At 55.3% G+C, this 12,246-nt stretch overlaps 1 protein-coding gene across 1 annotated transcript in view; it reads right to left on the bottom strand.

Annotated features, from left to right (window-relative positions):
- The window catches only part of SLIT1 (slit guidance ligand 1), a 120,383-nt gene extending 108,843 nt beyond the window's left edge, over positions 1–11,540 (bottom strand). The window contains exons 1-3 of the mRNA XM_050957972.1: positions 11,462–11,540; positions 1,102–1,173; positions 67–138 (exon numbers count right to left, since the gene is read on the bottom strand). Of these exons, the coding sequence (XP_050813929.1) occupies positions 67–131 (65 nt within the window). The 5' untranslated portion in view covers positions 132–138; positions 1,102–1,173; positions 11,462–11,540. The remainder of the gene's footprint in view (positions 1–66; positions 139–1,101; positions 1,174–11,461) is intronic.
- Between the last annotated feature and the right edge of the window lie 706 nt (positions 11,541–12,246).

Raw genomic sequence — 12,246 nt, forward strand, 5'->3', positions numbered from 1 at the left:
GCTGTCTGCAGCAATGGCAGCCATTCCCCTCTCCCCGTCCCTGTCCCGCAGCGCTCAGGCACTCACAGCCGCTCCAGCTCCGTCATGTCATCAAACGCTCCCCGCTCCACCATGTTGATCTGGTTTTCCATCAGCTGTCTGGAAAAGGGAGGCAGAGAGAACGGGTCAGAGTCGAGACGCACCGGGGCAGCGCACTCACTCGCCGGGAATCCACGGGAAGCCCCCACACCGCAGCCTGGGGACCTGCCCAGGTACTGGCTGGGCAGGGCATGCTCATTCCAGGGGTGCAAGGGCCCATATCAGGGGCGGCCGAGGTCTTGCCACGCTCCCTTGGAGCAGGGGCCACCTTCATAAGGACCCCAGCCACCCCCGTCAGCGTCGCTGGGAGCTAGCCAGGGAAAGGGCTGCTTTGTTCAGACATCTACCGGCGCCCCAGCTAGGCCACTCGCGGTCACCCTCCAGCACCCGCCATGGTGCCGGGCTCCCAGGTCCCTGAGCCGGGAGCCCCCAGCCCATGGGTGTCACACGGCTCCTCCTTGGCACCGCTGAGTAGCTCCCGGCTAAGAGCTCGGGCCTGGTTCCCAGCAGCATCCATTTCCATCACCCGCTTTCCAAGCCCATGGAGGGCACGCAGGCCTTGCCGGCAGGGAGCCAGCCGGAGGGCGAGGCCCAAGTCCCTCTGGGATACTGGGGTCACCAGGCAGCCGACCCAGACCCCTCTCCAGGCGGGTGGCCGGGTCAGTCACGTGGAGCAGGACCCTCAGGCACACGCTCCCTGTTTCTTGTTCCCCCCGTCCCCTCCGTTCCTTTCATCCCAGCCCCCTTTACCGTCAGAGGAGTTGCCCCCCTCCCAGCCCAAGTCACCAAGGGGGCCAATGGCCCCTGACCCCCTCTTTCAACCATGTTTCCCACCACAGGGGCCCTATGGTGAGCCTGGGTTCCCCTCCCCCGTGTGCCCCAGTTCTCTCTTAGCCAAGGCAGAGACCCATCTGGTTCAGCCCTGGCCCGGGCAGGCCTCTCCCCACAGGCAGGCCTGGCAGCACCACCGCCCCCATCAGACACTGCTGCAGAGGGGGTGAGCGCTCGGGGCAGGGGACTCACAGGACGCGCAGCTGCTTCAGCCCCAAGAAGTCGTTCCTGTTGATCCGGGTGATGTTGTTCCCATTCAGCTCCCTGAGGAGAGAAGAAGGGACGGTCAGCAAACGGGGGCGGATGTCAGGCAGGGTCAGAGCCCTGGGCTCCCGCAGCCAGCGCTCGGGGAGGGCTGAGCTCCCCCAGAGGCAGGCAGGTGCCAGATGACAGCTAGATTGAACAGGGCTTCTCCATGGACCTGGAAACAGGCAGCTGGCCCACACTCCTGGCTCGGACACCAGCCAGCACCAGCTGCTGGCCAGGAAGGTGCGAGGACGCCTACAGGGAAAGTTTTCCCCAAATGGCCGGTTGTTAATGGCCAGCTAATGCCCCAAAGCAGGAAGGTTTACAGCCCTTCTCAACACCCTGGCTGTTAGTCTGGCTTTGCATGTTCCCACTGTGACGGGCAGAACCCCTTGGGAAGCCACCTGATGTGCTGAGATACCACTGAATCTACCTGTTCTGCCAGCCTGGGCCCCCTTCACCTGTCCTGCTGAGCCAGGCTCTTCAAACCTCCTGTAACCCACACAGGCAGGGCCACCCCCAGCCGCAGATCAGCTCTGGGTAGACTCAGCTTCAGGGACTGGCTTTAGCACTCAGATATCCCCCTCCCTGGGAGTGCAGACCCAAAGATAGAGTATGAAATTCACCCCCTCCCTCAATGTGGAGAGAGGTGTGTGCACACTGCTTGCCCCTCCCCCAGATTAGAAATTACAGAAACTGGGTTTAATAATAAATAAAACAAATTTTATTCATATAAAAGGCAGATTTTAAGTGATAAAAGGGGTAACAAACAGAACAAAGCCGATTACTAAGCATGTGAAATCAAACACACAAACTAAGCTAGTTTCGCTAAAGAAATCAGTTACCAATAGTATTTCTCACCCTAGGCCAGGGGTTCTCAAACTGGGGGTTGGGACCCCTCAGGGGGCCATGAGGTTATTACATGGGGGGTCGCGAGCTGTCAGCCCCCACCTCAAACCCCGCTTCGCTGCCAGCATTTATAATGGTGTTAAATATATTTAAAGGTGTTTTTCATTTTTGCGGGGAGGGGTCGCACTCAGAGGCTGCTGTGTGAAGGGGTCACCAGGACAAACAATGAGAATCACTGCCCTAGATAGTGTTGCAGGCAGGTTGCAAAGTTTCTGTGGTTCAGCGTCCCAGTTCTATTCCTGTTCAGGCTAGATGCCTGTTTCCAGCTGGACTCTCCTTTCCCTTCAGTTTTAATTCTTGGGCAGCCAGGCCATGGAGAGGAGGAGGAGACCCATTTGCCTTCCTCCCCACCCTTCAACAGGGTTTACATAAGGCGGGAATCCTTTGTTTCCCAAACTTGACACTCTCCCTTCCCTTCCAGTGGGAAGTTACAAGTCGTCCCAGGTAATGTTCTAGTATCAGGTGACAAGACCACCTGACTCTGTAGGATCACAGCGTCCATGAGGCAGGGGCAGTATGGAGCGTCCCCAGGAAGGCCAAACTTTTCACAGTCCATTGTCCTCGCTGATGGGCCATCCACCCTGTCTGGCTTTTCCATGGTTGTACCTGAAGTGTTGGCAGGGGGCGTCACCCGAAGTAGCATAGTTGAAATACAGGCACAGAGTCAATATCCCTAACTTAAGAGACAGACATGATACCAGCACACAGATTGGATAATCACATTCAGTAAATCAGAACCTTTCCAGTGATATCTCACATGAGCCATCTTGCACAAAGGTATATCTCAGTTATGTCCTATTCATATCGTAAGCATATTTTCCTAAGGAATGTGGACTGTAACATCACACCCATTATCCACGACAATGGCCAGCGCTTGGCTCTTGGCCTCAGTGAGATCTTGTAGCAGCAAGTTCCACAGGCCCCTTGTGGGCCGTGTGCAAAAGCACTGCCACGTATTCGTTTTTAACTGTCCCCCTTCAATGACATTGAATGCAGGGTGGGCAGGAGCAGGGCAGCTCCCTGCACACACACCCCCCCCAGACACTGCTCTCCGAGTGGGAGGGGATAATGTCGCTGCCACAAAAGCAATGATCGGCTCAGGAACAGCGACAGCTGCCTGCTGTATGTGCAACAAAGCCCCAGGATGCCGTCCTCTTGCACCGATGCAGCAAATGTCGAGCGTCTGCCGAGACCCAAACGCACAGAGCCATGGAGGTTTCTGAATTTTAAATTAGCAGGGAGGCCCCCCAACGTGACTATCCGCAGCTGAGAGCCAGGTTTACACCACGACACAAAACCCAAGTCACGTCACACCTTATTCTCAGCCTCCCCCAGCTCTCCAGGAACAAGCCTCTCTAGGGAGAGCCGCCTGGACCTCTGCGACGTCTGCACTGGAGGCTGGTAGCCACTGCCTTTGAGTCAATGGAAGCCTTTCCCTTCCCCCATACACACTGCGGTCTTTGGGAGCCCTGGGCTACCACCCCCCCAGGCTCAGCCCACTGCCCTAGGTTTGTTTTCAGTGGTATCAAAGCAGCTCGCAGAAACGTCTGTTTGGAAAATAAACTGCGTTTAAAGTTTCCCACACAGGACACACTAACACAAACCCCATTGTTTCTTCCGGAGTCAGGTTTCACCCACAAAAGAGGTGGGGCTCAGAGCCAGTCAGAACTCCGAGGGGAGCTGCAAGCTTGGCTTGCCAGGGGCTCAGCCGCTCCCCCTGAAGTCCAGAGGCTGTGCTGATTCATCCCCAGGTGTCAGGAGGGTGTGGGAACGAGGGGCAGCAACAGACAAACACCCACCCAGCTTGGCTCTGGCTGAGACACACACAGCGCAGAGAAGGGGAGTGTTCGTACTCAGCACCGCCCGGAGAGCAGCACCTGTGAGTAGAACCAGGGGGCTTCACAGACAAAATCATCTTCGCTAGGCCCAAAATCGGACCCCCAGTGAGCTGCTACAGTCTGGTGGGAAAGGCCTTCTGCATGCAAATTATTTGTCATTAGCCACTGCACCAATTAATACGGCCACCATTTTGGTGTGACTGACACAAACCCCCGCCCAGAGAAGGAAGTGCCAGACAGGCCCTGCCACGCTATGACTGTGGGCAGAGGGAAGTGGCCCTACCCTAAGAGCCCAGTCCCCCAGCAGGAGCGGTAGGTAGGCACGCACCTACAGCCAGGACTGGGCCCTTTGTCTTGGGAGCTGGTTAATCAGCCCCCTGGGGATTAGGAGGACAGGGAGGGCTGGCTGGTTCCCGGTGCAGAGAGGGCCCCTGTGTGGCTGCCGCAGAGAAGCCAGGCCAACCTCCCACGATCCCTGCGAGGTCAGTGTCTCCCTGGCAGCGAGGGCACTCCGGGGTAACACTACACGAACTCCAGCTCCCCTGGCACCGGGCTGCTCCCACCTCCCTGCTAGTCAAGGTGGCATCTAAAGAGCCACACCTGCCCCGCGGCTATCAATGACCTGCATGGCTGCAGCGCCAGCTAGCAAGCAGGGCAGAGCCCTCCCCAGTTACAGGTCCCCCCTCGTGCACTACAACTCGCCTGGGGGGTTCCCCACAAGACCCAGCTACGTCTGCCCCATCCCGTACTCCTGGGCCAGGAGGGCAGGACACAGCTCCCTTGCATGGTCCATCCCCCAAGCTACCAAAGGGGGTCAAAGTGCCTTGTCTCCCAGCTAGTCCCAGCCTTTAGGGCCTCATCCAGAGCAAAGGAGCAAACGGGGCCCTAGGGGGCCGATCTCCCTGTGACCCCTGTGGGGCATCACCCTGTGACCCCTGCACTCGACGGCTCTGCCCCGCCTGGCTGGTAGAACAGCTGCAGGGCGCCCCAACCCAGCCACATCAAGCATATGGGGATGCACACAACTTGGTTGTGCAGGGCGCCAATGGGCCCGTGAACTGCTGATCAGCAAGCACCCAGGTGTACTGGGGTCATGGAGCCACAGCAGCGGGGGACCTCAGAAATCCCAGCCCCCCGCCCTGCCAGTCTGCAGCAGCCTCTCTCGGGGGACGTCTCCCTAGCAGCAAGCACTGAGCCGAGCTGGGAAACGCGCTGGGCTCGTGCTGCGTCGCTTAGGAACAGCCGTGTGGCTGCTGAGGCTCAGGGTGGCTCTCAGGCTCTGAAGCCTGGGGGGAAGCTTAGAGCCCGAGTGCCAGCCTGAGCCACAGCTCAAAAGCACCGTCTACACGGCTGCTGGCAGCGTGGCCACACCCTGGACGTACCCGGAGCAGTGAGCACGCAGGGCAGCGAGCAGAGTGCCTCCCTCCCAACTCAGACACGAAGAACTGCTCCGCTCAGCCCCCGCTTGCTGATTGCTGAGAGCTGGGGGGCCTGGGGCCAGGGCTGGGCTAGAGGGGCCCCAGGGTCGGGGCAGGGGTGCCTGGGGCCAGAGCCTTCAGCGCAGGGTCTGGGCTGCCAGGTCTGTGCACCCACACTGGGGGCAGCACATCAGGCACAATCTGGGGCGATGTCGGTAGAATGCACCCTCAGACTGGGCCAGCGCAGCGGGGTCCCTACCACGGAGCCTGTGCACCCTCAGACCGGGCCAGCGCAGCGGGGTCCCTACCACGGAGCCTGTGCACCCTCAGACCATCCAGTGCAGCGGGGTCCCTACCGCAGGGCATGTGCCCTTGGACTGGGACAGCACAGCGGGGTCCCTACCATGGGGCTTGTGCACACTTGTCATGGAGTGTGGGGGAGTCCAGCCCTGCACCCCTCTTCCTGGAACTCACAGTGACTCTCAGCCAGCCAGTAAAACAGGAGGTTTATTGGACAACAGGAATGCAGGTTACAGCAGAGCTTGTAGGCACAACCAGGACCTCAATCAAGTCCTTCTGGGGGTTCAGGGTGTTTGGATCCCAGCTTAGGATTCCCTGAATTCCAACCACCCAGCCCAAAACCGAAACTAAAACTAACTCCCCTCCAGCCGGCCCCTTCCTTTGTCCCTCCTTTGTCTGGCTTCCTGGGCAAAAGGTGCTGACACCCCTCCCCCCCACCTGGCTCAGGTTACAGGCCTAGGTCCTGTCCCTCACCTAAAGTCCTCCCCGGCTCTCCCATCCCCCACCCAGACAGCCCCTACTCCATCACAACCCTCGGACCGGGCCAGCGCAGCGGGGTCCCTACCACGTGGGGCCTGTGCATCCTCGCACTGGCCAGCGCAGCGGGGTCCCTACCGCGGGGCCTGCGCCCTTGGACCGGGACAGCACAGTGGGGTCCCTACCACATGGGGCCTGTGCACCCTCGGACCGGGCCAGCGCAGCGGGGTCTCTACTGCAGGGCCTGTGCACCCTCGGACCGGGCCAGCGCAGCGGGGTCCTTACCACGTGGGGCCTGTGCATCCTCGCACTGGCCAGCGCAGCGGGGTCCCTACTGCGGGGCCTGCACCCTTGGACTGGGACAGCACAGTGGGGTCCCTACCACATGGGGCCTGTGCACCCTCGGACCGGGCCAGCGCAGCGGGGTCTCTACTACGGGGCCTGCGCACCCTCACACTGGCCAGCGCAGCAGGGTCTCTACCGCGGGGCCTGTGCCCTTGGACCGGGACAGCACAGCGGGGTCCCTACCACGTGGGGCCCGCATGCCATCAGACCAGGCCAGCCCAGCGGGGCCCGCGTGCTCTTGGACTGGGCCAGCACAGAGTGGGATCTGGCCTCTCCTCTACAGAGGGGAATGGAGACTAGATTCATTGCCTGTTGCTCCCCCCACTGGGAGCTGGCAGAGGCGCCTTTGCAGCTGTTTTGATGGCACACATCTTTGGCAGCGCCAGGCCCTGCCCTTGGGATCCCTACACAGCGTGGGGACCGAGGGAGGGCCGAGGTCAGAGGCAGGCCGGCCTCCAGCACCTCAGCAGCATGTACAGACACTGAAGCCGCGCAGCCTGGGGTGGTGACATTGTGTTGCTGAAATGGCTGATAATGGCTAATGAGTTCCAACTCGACCGGTATAGTCTCATAATTACACAGCTCAAAATCCCATTCAGCTGCTGAGATTGCCTGGCTCCTTCCATTATGGAGCCGTGTGCGCCCAAGTGTGAGGGGGGCTGGGGGGCAGGTTACTAGGACACTGATGAATGCCTCGGTGGGAATGAATAGACGCTCCCAGCCCTGCTGATTAAACTGAAACCTAGCAGCACATCCAGCTCCCAGCAGGCCAAGCCTAGGCACCAGGCAGGCAGAGAAATTTGGATTCCTGAACCCCCCGGAACAAGGGCCCGATCCTGCCAGGAGGGGAGTAACTCCAGAGGCGCTGAGCGCACAGAGGCTGCTCATCCCCTGGCAAGACGGGGACCTTGCAGCAATTCAGCAAGACTGAGCCCAGGGCATGGTGCACAGAGATGGGTAAACAGAGTTCACAGCTACCTGACTCTAATGCCCCAAGCTGACCCAGGGCTAAAGGAAGGAAACACACACGCACACACACACTATAGGCAGAGCTTTATGTGAGTGCCGATTTTCCAAAGTGCTCTAAAATGCACCCACGGATGCAGATTGTGCAACATCAGAAGCAGGGGTAGAATTAATGGTGCACATGTGGAGTTTCTGGGTTAGGGGTTTCTCAGGGTTCAGAGTCCCACTTGTCAGGACCTCATTTCAAACTGCTGTAACATTTATATGGCTGGAATACATAAGCCAACAGGGCCCCACTGTCCCAGGCAATGCACGCACACGCACCAAGCAGATGGCAGGCTTTGACCCAAAGGGCTCCCACTCTGAAAGACAAGACATAAGCCTCGGACTGCAGAGTCCCAGTCATCTCCCAATCCCTGGGCTGCAGGCCCCCACGTCACATCCAGTTCTGCCCCTGCTGAGCCCACTCACCAAGGACGTAGGACGTTGGTGGTGTCCCACAGACCCCCAAATCACACCAGGGAACAGGACGACTGATTCCTTACACACCTACCTATAGTGTGTAGGACAAAGAGCTGTGCAATCAGTGAGAGTGACATATACTGGAGGTATCATGCAGCCAGGACTAAAACATCCATGGAGTTTCTAAACATTCAAACTGACAATCTCCTAACTCGGAAAAAGTTGCAGCCAACATGGGTGAATTCTGTGTTAGACCTTGTCCTAACAGATAAAGATGCACGGATCACAGATCTAAAAATGAACGGTAGCCTAGGCACAAGTGATCATGATGGTCACATTTATAATGTGCAAGCTGAATAAAGTCTAGACAAGTAATAGAACCAAATGTGTATATATAACAGGGCTCATTTCACAAAGCTGAAAACGATTGCGAGCCAAATCAGCTGGGAGGAAGAATTTAATCAGAAAAATGTGAATAACTGGAAATCATTTAAGAACATCTGATTAGATGACCAAAAAGCCACAACTGAGGAAGAAGGTTGTGCTGATTAAAAAGACAACCTAGCTTAGAGGGGAAGTGAAGGCAGATGTAAAAAAATAAAAATAATATATAACAAATGGAAGAAAGGAGAAGTTGATAGTAATGATTATAAATCAGAAGTTAGGAACTGCAGAAAATTGATAAGGGAATCCAAGAGACACAAGGCGACATCTATGGCCAGCAGACTTAAGGACAACAAAAAGGAGTTTTTTTTATATATCAGGAACAAAAAGAATCCTGACAACGGTACTGGTCCATTACTAGATGGAAATGGTAGAATTATCAATAATGCAGAAAAGGCAGAAGTGTTCAATAGATGTGTGTGTTCTATATTTGGGGGTAAAGCCAGATGAAGCAGTCTCTTCATATAGTGAGAATAACACTCTTTCCATTCCACTGGTATCTCTGGAGGATGTTAAACAGGAGCTACTAAAGTCAGACATTGTTAAATCAGCAGGTCCAGACAACTTGCAATCCAAGAGCTTTGAAGAGCTTGCTGGTCCGTTAATGTTGATTTTCAATAAGTTGTGGAGCACTGGGGAAGTTCCAGACAACTGGAAGAAACCTAATGTTGTGCCAATTTCTAAAATGGTAAATGGGATGTCTTAGGTAATTATAGGCCTGTCAGCCTGACATCGATCTCAGGCAAGATAAATGGAGTGGCCACCACGGGACTCAATTAATAAAGAACTAAAGGAGGGTGATGTAATTAATGCAAATCAACATGGGTTTATGGAAAATAGAGCCTGTCAAACTAACTTGATAATGTTTTCTAATGAGTTTACAACTTTTGTTGATAAAGGTAATCGTTTTGCTGTAATATATGTAGACTTCTGTAAGGTGTTTGACTTGGTACCATAGGACATTTTAATTAAAAATGAGACCAATATAAAATGAACCTGGCACACATTAAACAGATTAAAAACTGGCTAACTGATAGGTCTCCAAATGCCACTGTAAATGGGGAATCATTGAGCGGGTGTGTTTCCAGTGGGGTCCCGCGGGGATTGGTTCTTGGCCTTCGGCTCTTTAACATTATTACCTGGCAGACAACACGTCATCACTGACGTTTGCAGATGATACAAAGACTAGGGGATTGGTAAATAATGAAGAGGGCACATCACTGATTCAGAGAGATCTGGGTCATTTGGTAAACTGGGTGCAAGCAATCTGCATTTTAATATGGCTAATATGGCACACAGCTAGGAACAAAGAGTGCCAGCCATGTGTACAGGATGGGGGTCTCCACCCTGGGAAGCAGGGACTCTGAAAAACACTGGGGGGACATGGCAAATAAGCAGCTGAACACAATCTCCCAGTGTGTCGCTGTGGCCAAAAGAGCTCATGTGATTCCAGGAGTAGGAGCAGGGAGGTTCTTTTACCTCTGGATTTGGCACTGGTGCGACCGCTGCTGGGATCCTGTGTCCAGCGCTGGTGCCCACAGTGCAAGAGGGATGCTGATAAATTGGAGGGGTCAGAGAAGAGCCATGGGAATAATTCAAGGATTAGGAAATCTGCCTGAGAGTGACAGACTCAAGGAGCTCTACGTTAATTAGCTTAAAAAGGAGATGGTTAAGGGCTGACTTGCTCACAGTCTATAAGCACCTGCATGGGGAACGAGTATTTCCTGCTGGGCTCTGCAGTCTAGCTGAGAAGGGTCGAGCATGATCCAACAGCTGGAAGCTGAAGCTAGACACACTCAGACTAGAAACCAGGTGTCCATTTGTAACGGTGACAGGAATTAACCATTGGAACAATTTACCCAGGGCCAGGTGGATTCTCCATCACCAGTCATTGTTAAATCCCGACAGGATGTTTTTCAAAGCTCTGCTCTGAAATTAAGGTGGGGAAGGTCTCTGGCTTGCGTTACACGGGAGGTCACAGGAGATGATCACAATGGGCCCTTCGGCCTCTGAATCTCTGATAACAACAATGCAAGGCTAGCAAAGCACTTCACTGAGCCCCGGCCTGCGGGGAGGAGGCTCGAGCCATGATCTCCAGACGGGAAGGCAGAGGCTCTGACGAGAGACGTACCTGGACCAAAGGCAAGCAGCTGGTCAGTGCCACACAGAGGAACTGGGTGCGCTGGAGCCCTAGCACCTACCCCAAACTGCCTCCAGCGCGGTGGTTCTCAAGCAGGGTTCGTGCACCCCGGGCTACGGAGAGGTCTGCGGGGGGTATAGCAACTCGACTAGAGATTTGCCTAGTTTTACAGCAGGCTGGCGAAGTCAGTACAAACTAAACATTCCTACAGACCATGACTTGTTCATACTGCGCCATACACCAGACACTGAAGTGTACGGACAGTATTTCTATTCCAATCCATGTATTTAGAATTAGATGGTAAAAACGAGAAAGTCGGCAATGTTTCAGGAACAGTGTACTGGGACACTTGTATGTTTAGGTCTGATTTTGTAAGCAGGTCGTTTTTAAGTGAGGTGAAAGTTGGGGAGAAGTCAGATTTCTAAAAGGGGCACCACAGCCTGGAGAGGCTGAGAGCCTCTGCTCCAGAGTGTGAAACAGAAAAGCTTCGGCCTCAGTCACTGCAGGGCATTTGGGGGTAATTTAGGAGATATTTCAGGACTAGATTTTGAGCAGGAGGCAAGAGACACACCAGGCAGCATGGTGCAGTGTGTGCAGTGAGTCGGGGCAGCACGGCCGTCTCTAGCTCCAGGAACCATAAGGCATTCGTGCTGCTCAATCATCCCTCTGACAGCCAGCGATTGGGGGTGGGGGGGTGGAGAGAGAGAGAGAAAGTGGGGGTGGGGGTGAGCTGCAAGGCGTCGCAGGCCGAGCCACAGATCCCGTGTTTTCCTCGAGCTGCGGTGTTGAGGGCCGCGTTGCCAGCACTGTCTTCCCAGACCTGTAGCTCCCACATGATGACAGATCCTCCCCATTTCTCCCAGGCCACTTTAAGCATCTCCAGCCTCGTGCACCAGCTCCCAGCCCATTTGCAGCATGTTTGGGGGCTGGGCCATGCTCACAGCTGCACACTGACCTGACCATCATCCCACTGAACATTCAGACTCCCCCACCCGCGCTCCGCTCACCTCTTTGTTCAGAAGAACGGCCGCCTTTGGAGCCCAGAGGGGAATTAGCAGCAGGTGAAAGCGTGTTCCGAATGCTGCCAAGACAACAACGCTGTGATTTCACTTCACGCCACTTTCTCCACTCTTCCCCCTCCCCTCCGCAATCCCCCCCAGTGCCTCAGATTCTAAATTACAGCCTGTCAGGCCCAGGCCTCTGAAACTCTTGCTGCTCAGGAGCTAACCCTTTGCCTTGCTGCCCTATTCCAGCAGAGTGAAAACTACCTCCTCAGCCATGTACCATGCAGCTAGCAGAGCTCAGCGCCGCATCCCGAGACCTGTCTGGGCACCTGCTCACAGCTCCTTGGCTGGGAAAGAACCACACAGCTTCGCTCTTCCTTGGCGTTCCTAGAGGGAAAGGCCAGAGGCAACCATTCGGTCCTCTTGCCTGACCTCCCATACAACACAGGCAAGAGACACCCCAGGCCCCAGCGCTTCCTGTGTTCAGCCCAGGATGGGCGGCTGAGCGAGGACACAGCTGAGGCAGAAATGCTCAAGCTTCATGTGATGGCAAATCCCTCACATTCCTTGGTGAAACCAGTTCAGATGAATGAGCCCTTTGTTACCAGGGTAGCAGATCACACCCTGCGGTTTATTGGCTTACAAGGTCCTGCATTTTGATGGTTTGATTAGTTCCTTGTGGCTTTGCTGGATTCCGCCCCAGCCACTTGGAGGGTTTGGAGGCTGGCTCACCCTGTAGCAACTGAATGGAATGGAAATGGTGAAAGATAATTAGCTAGACATGGTCA

This window comes from Gopherus flavomarginatus, chromosome 6 (genome assembly GCF_025201925.1).
Source record: "Gopherus flavomarginatus isolate rGopFla2 chromosome 6, rGopFla2.mat.asm, whole genome shotgun sequence".
Lineage (NCBI taxonomy): Eukaryota > Metazoa > Chordata > Testudines > Testudinidae > Gopherus > Gopherus flavomarginatus.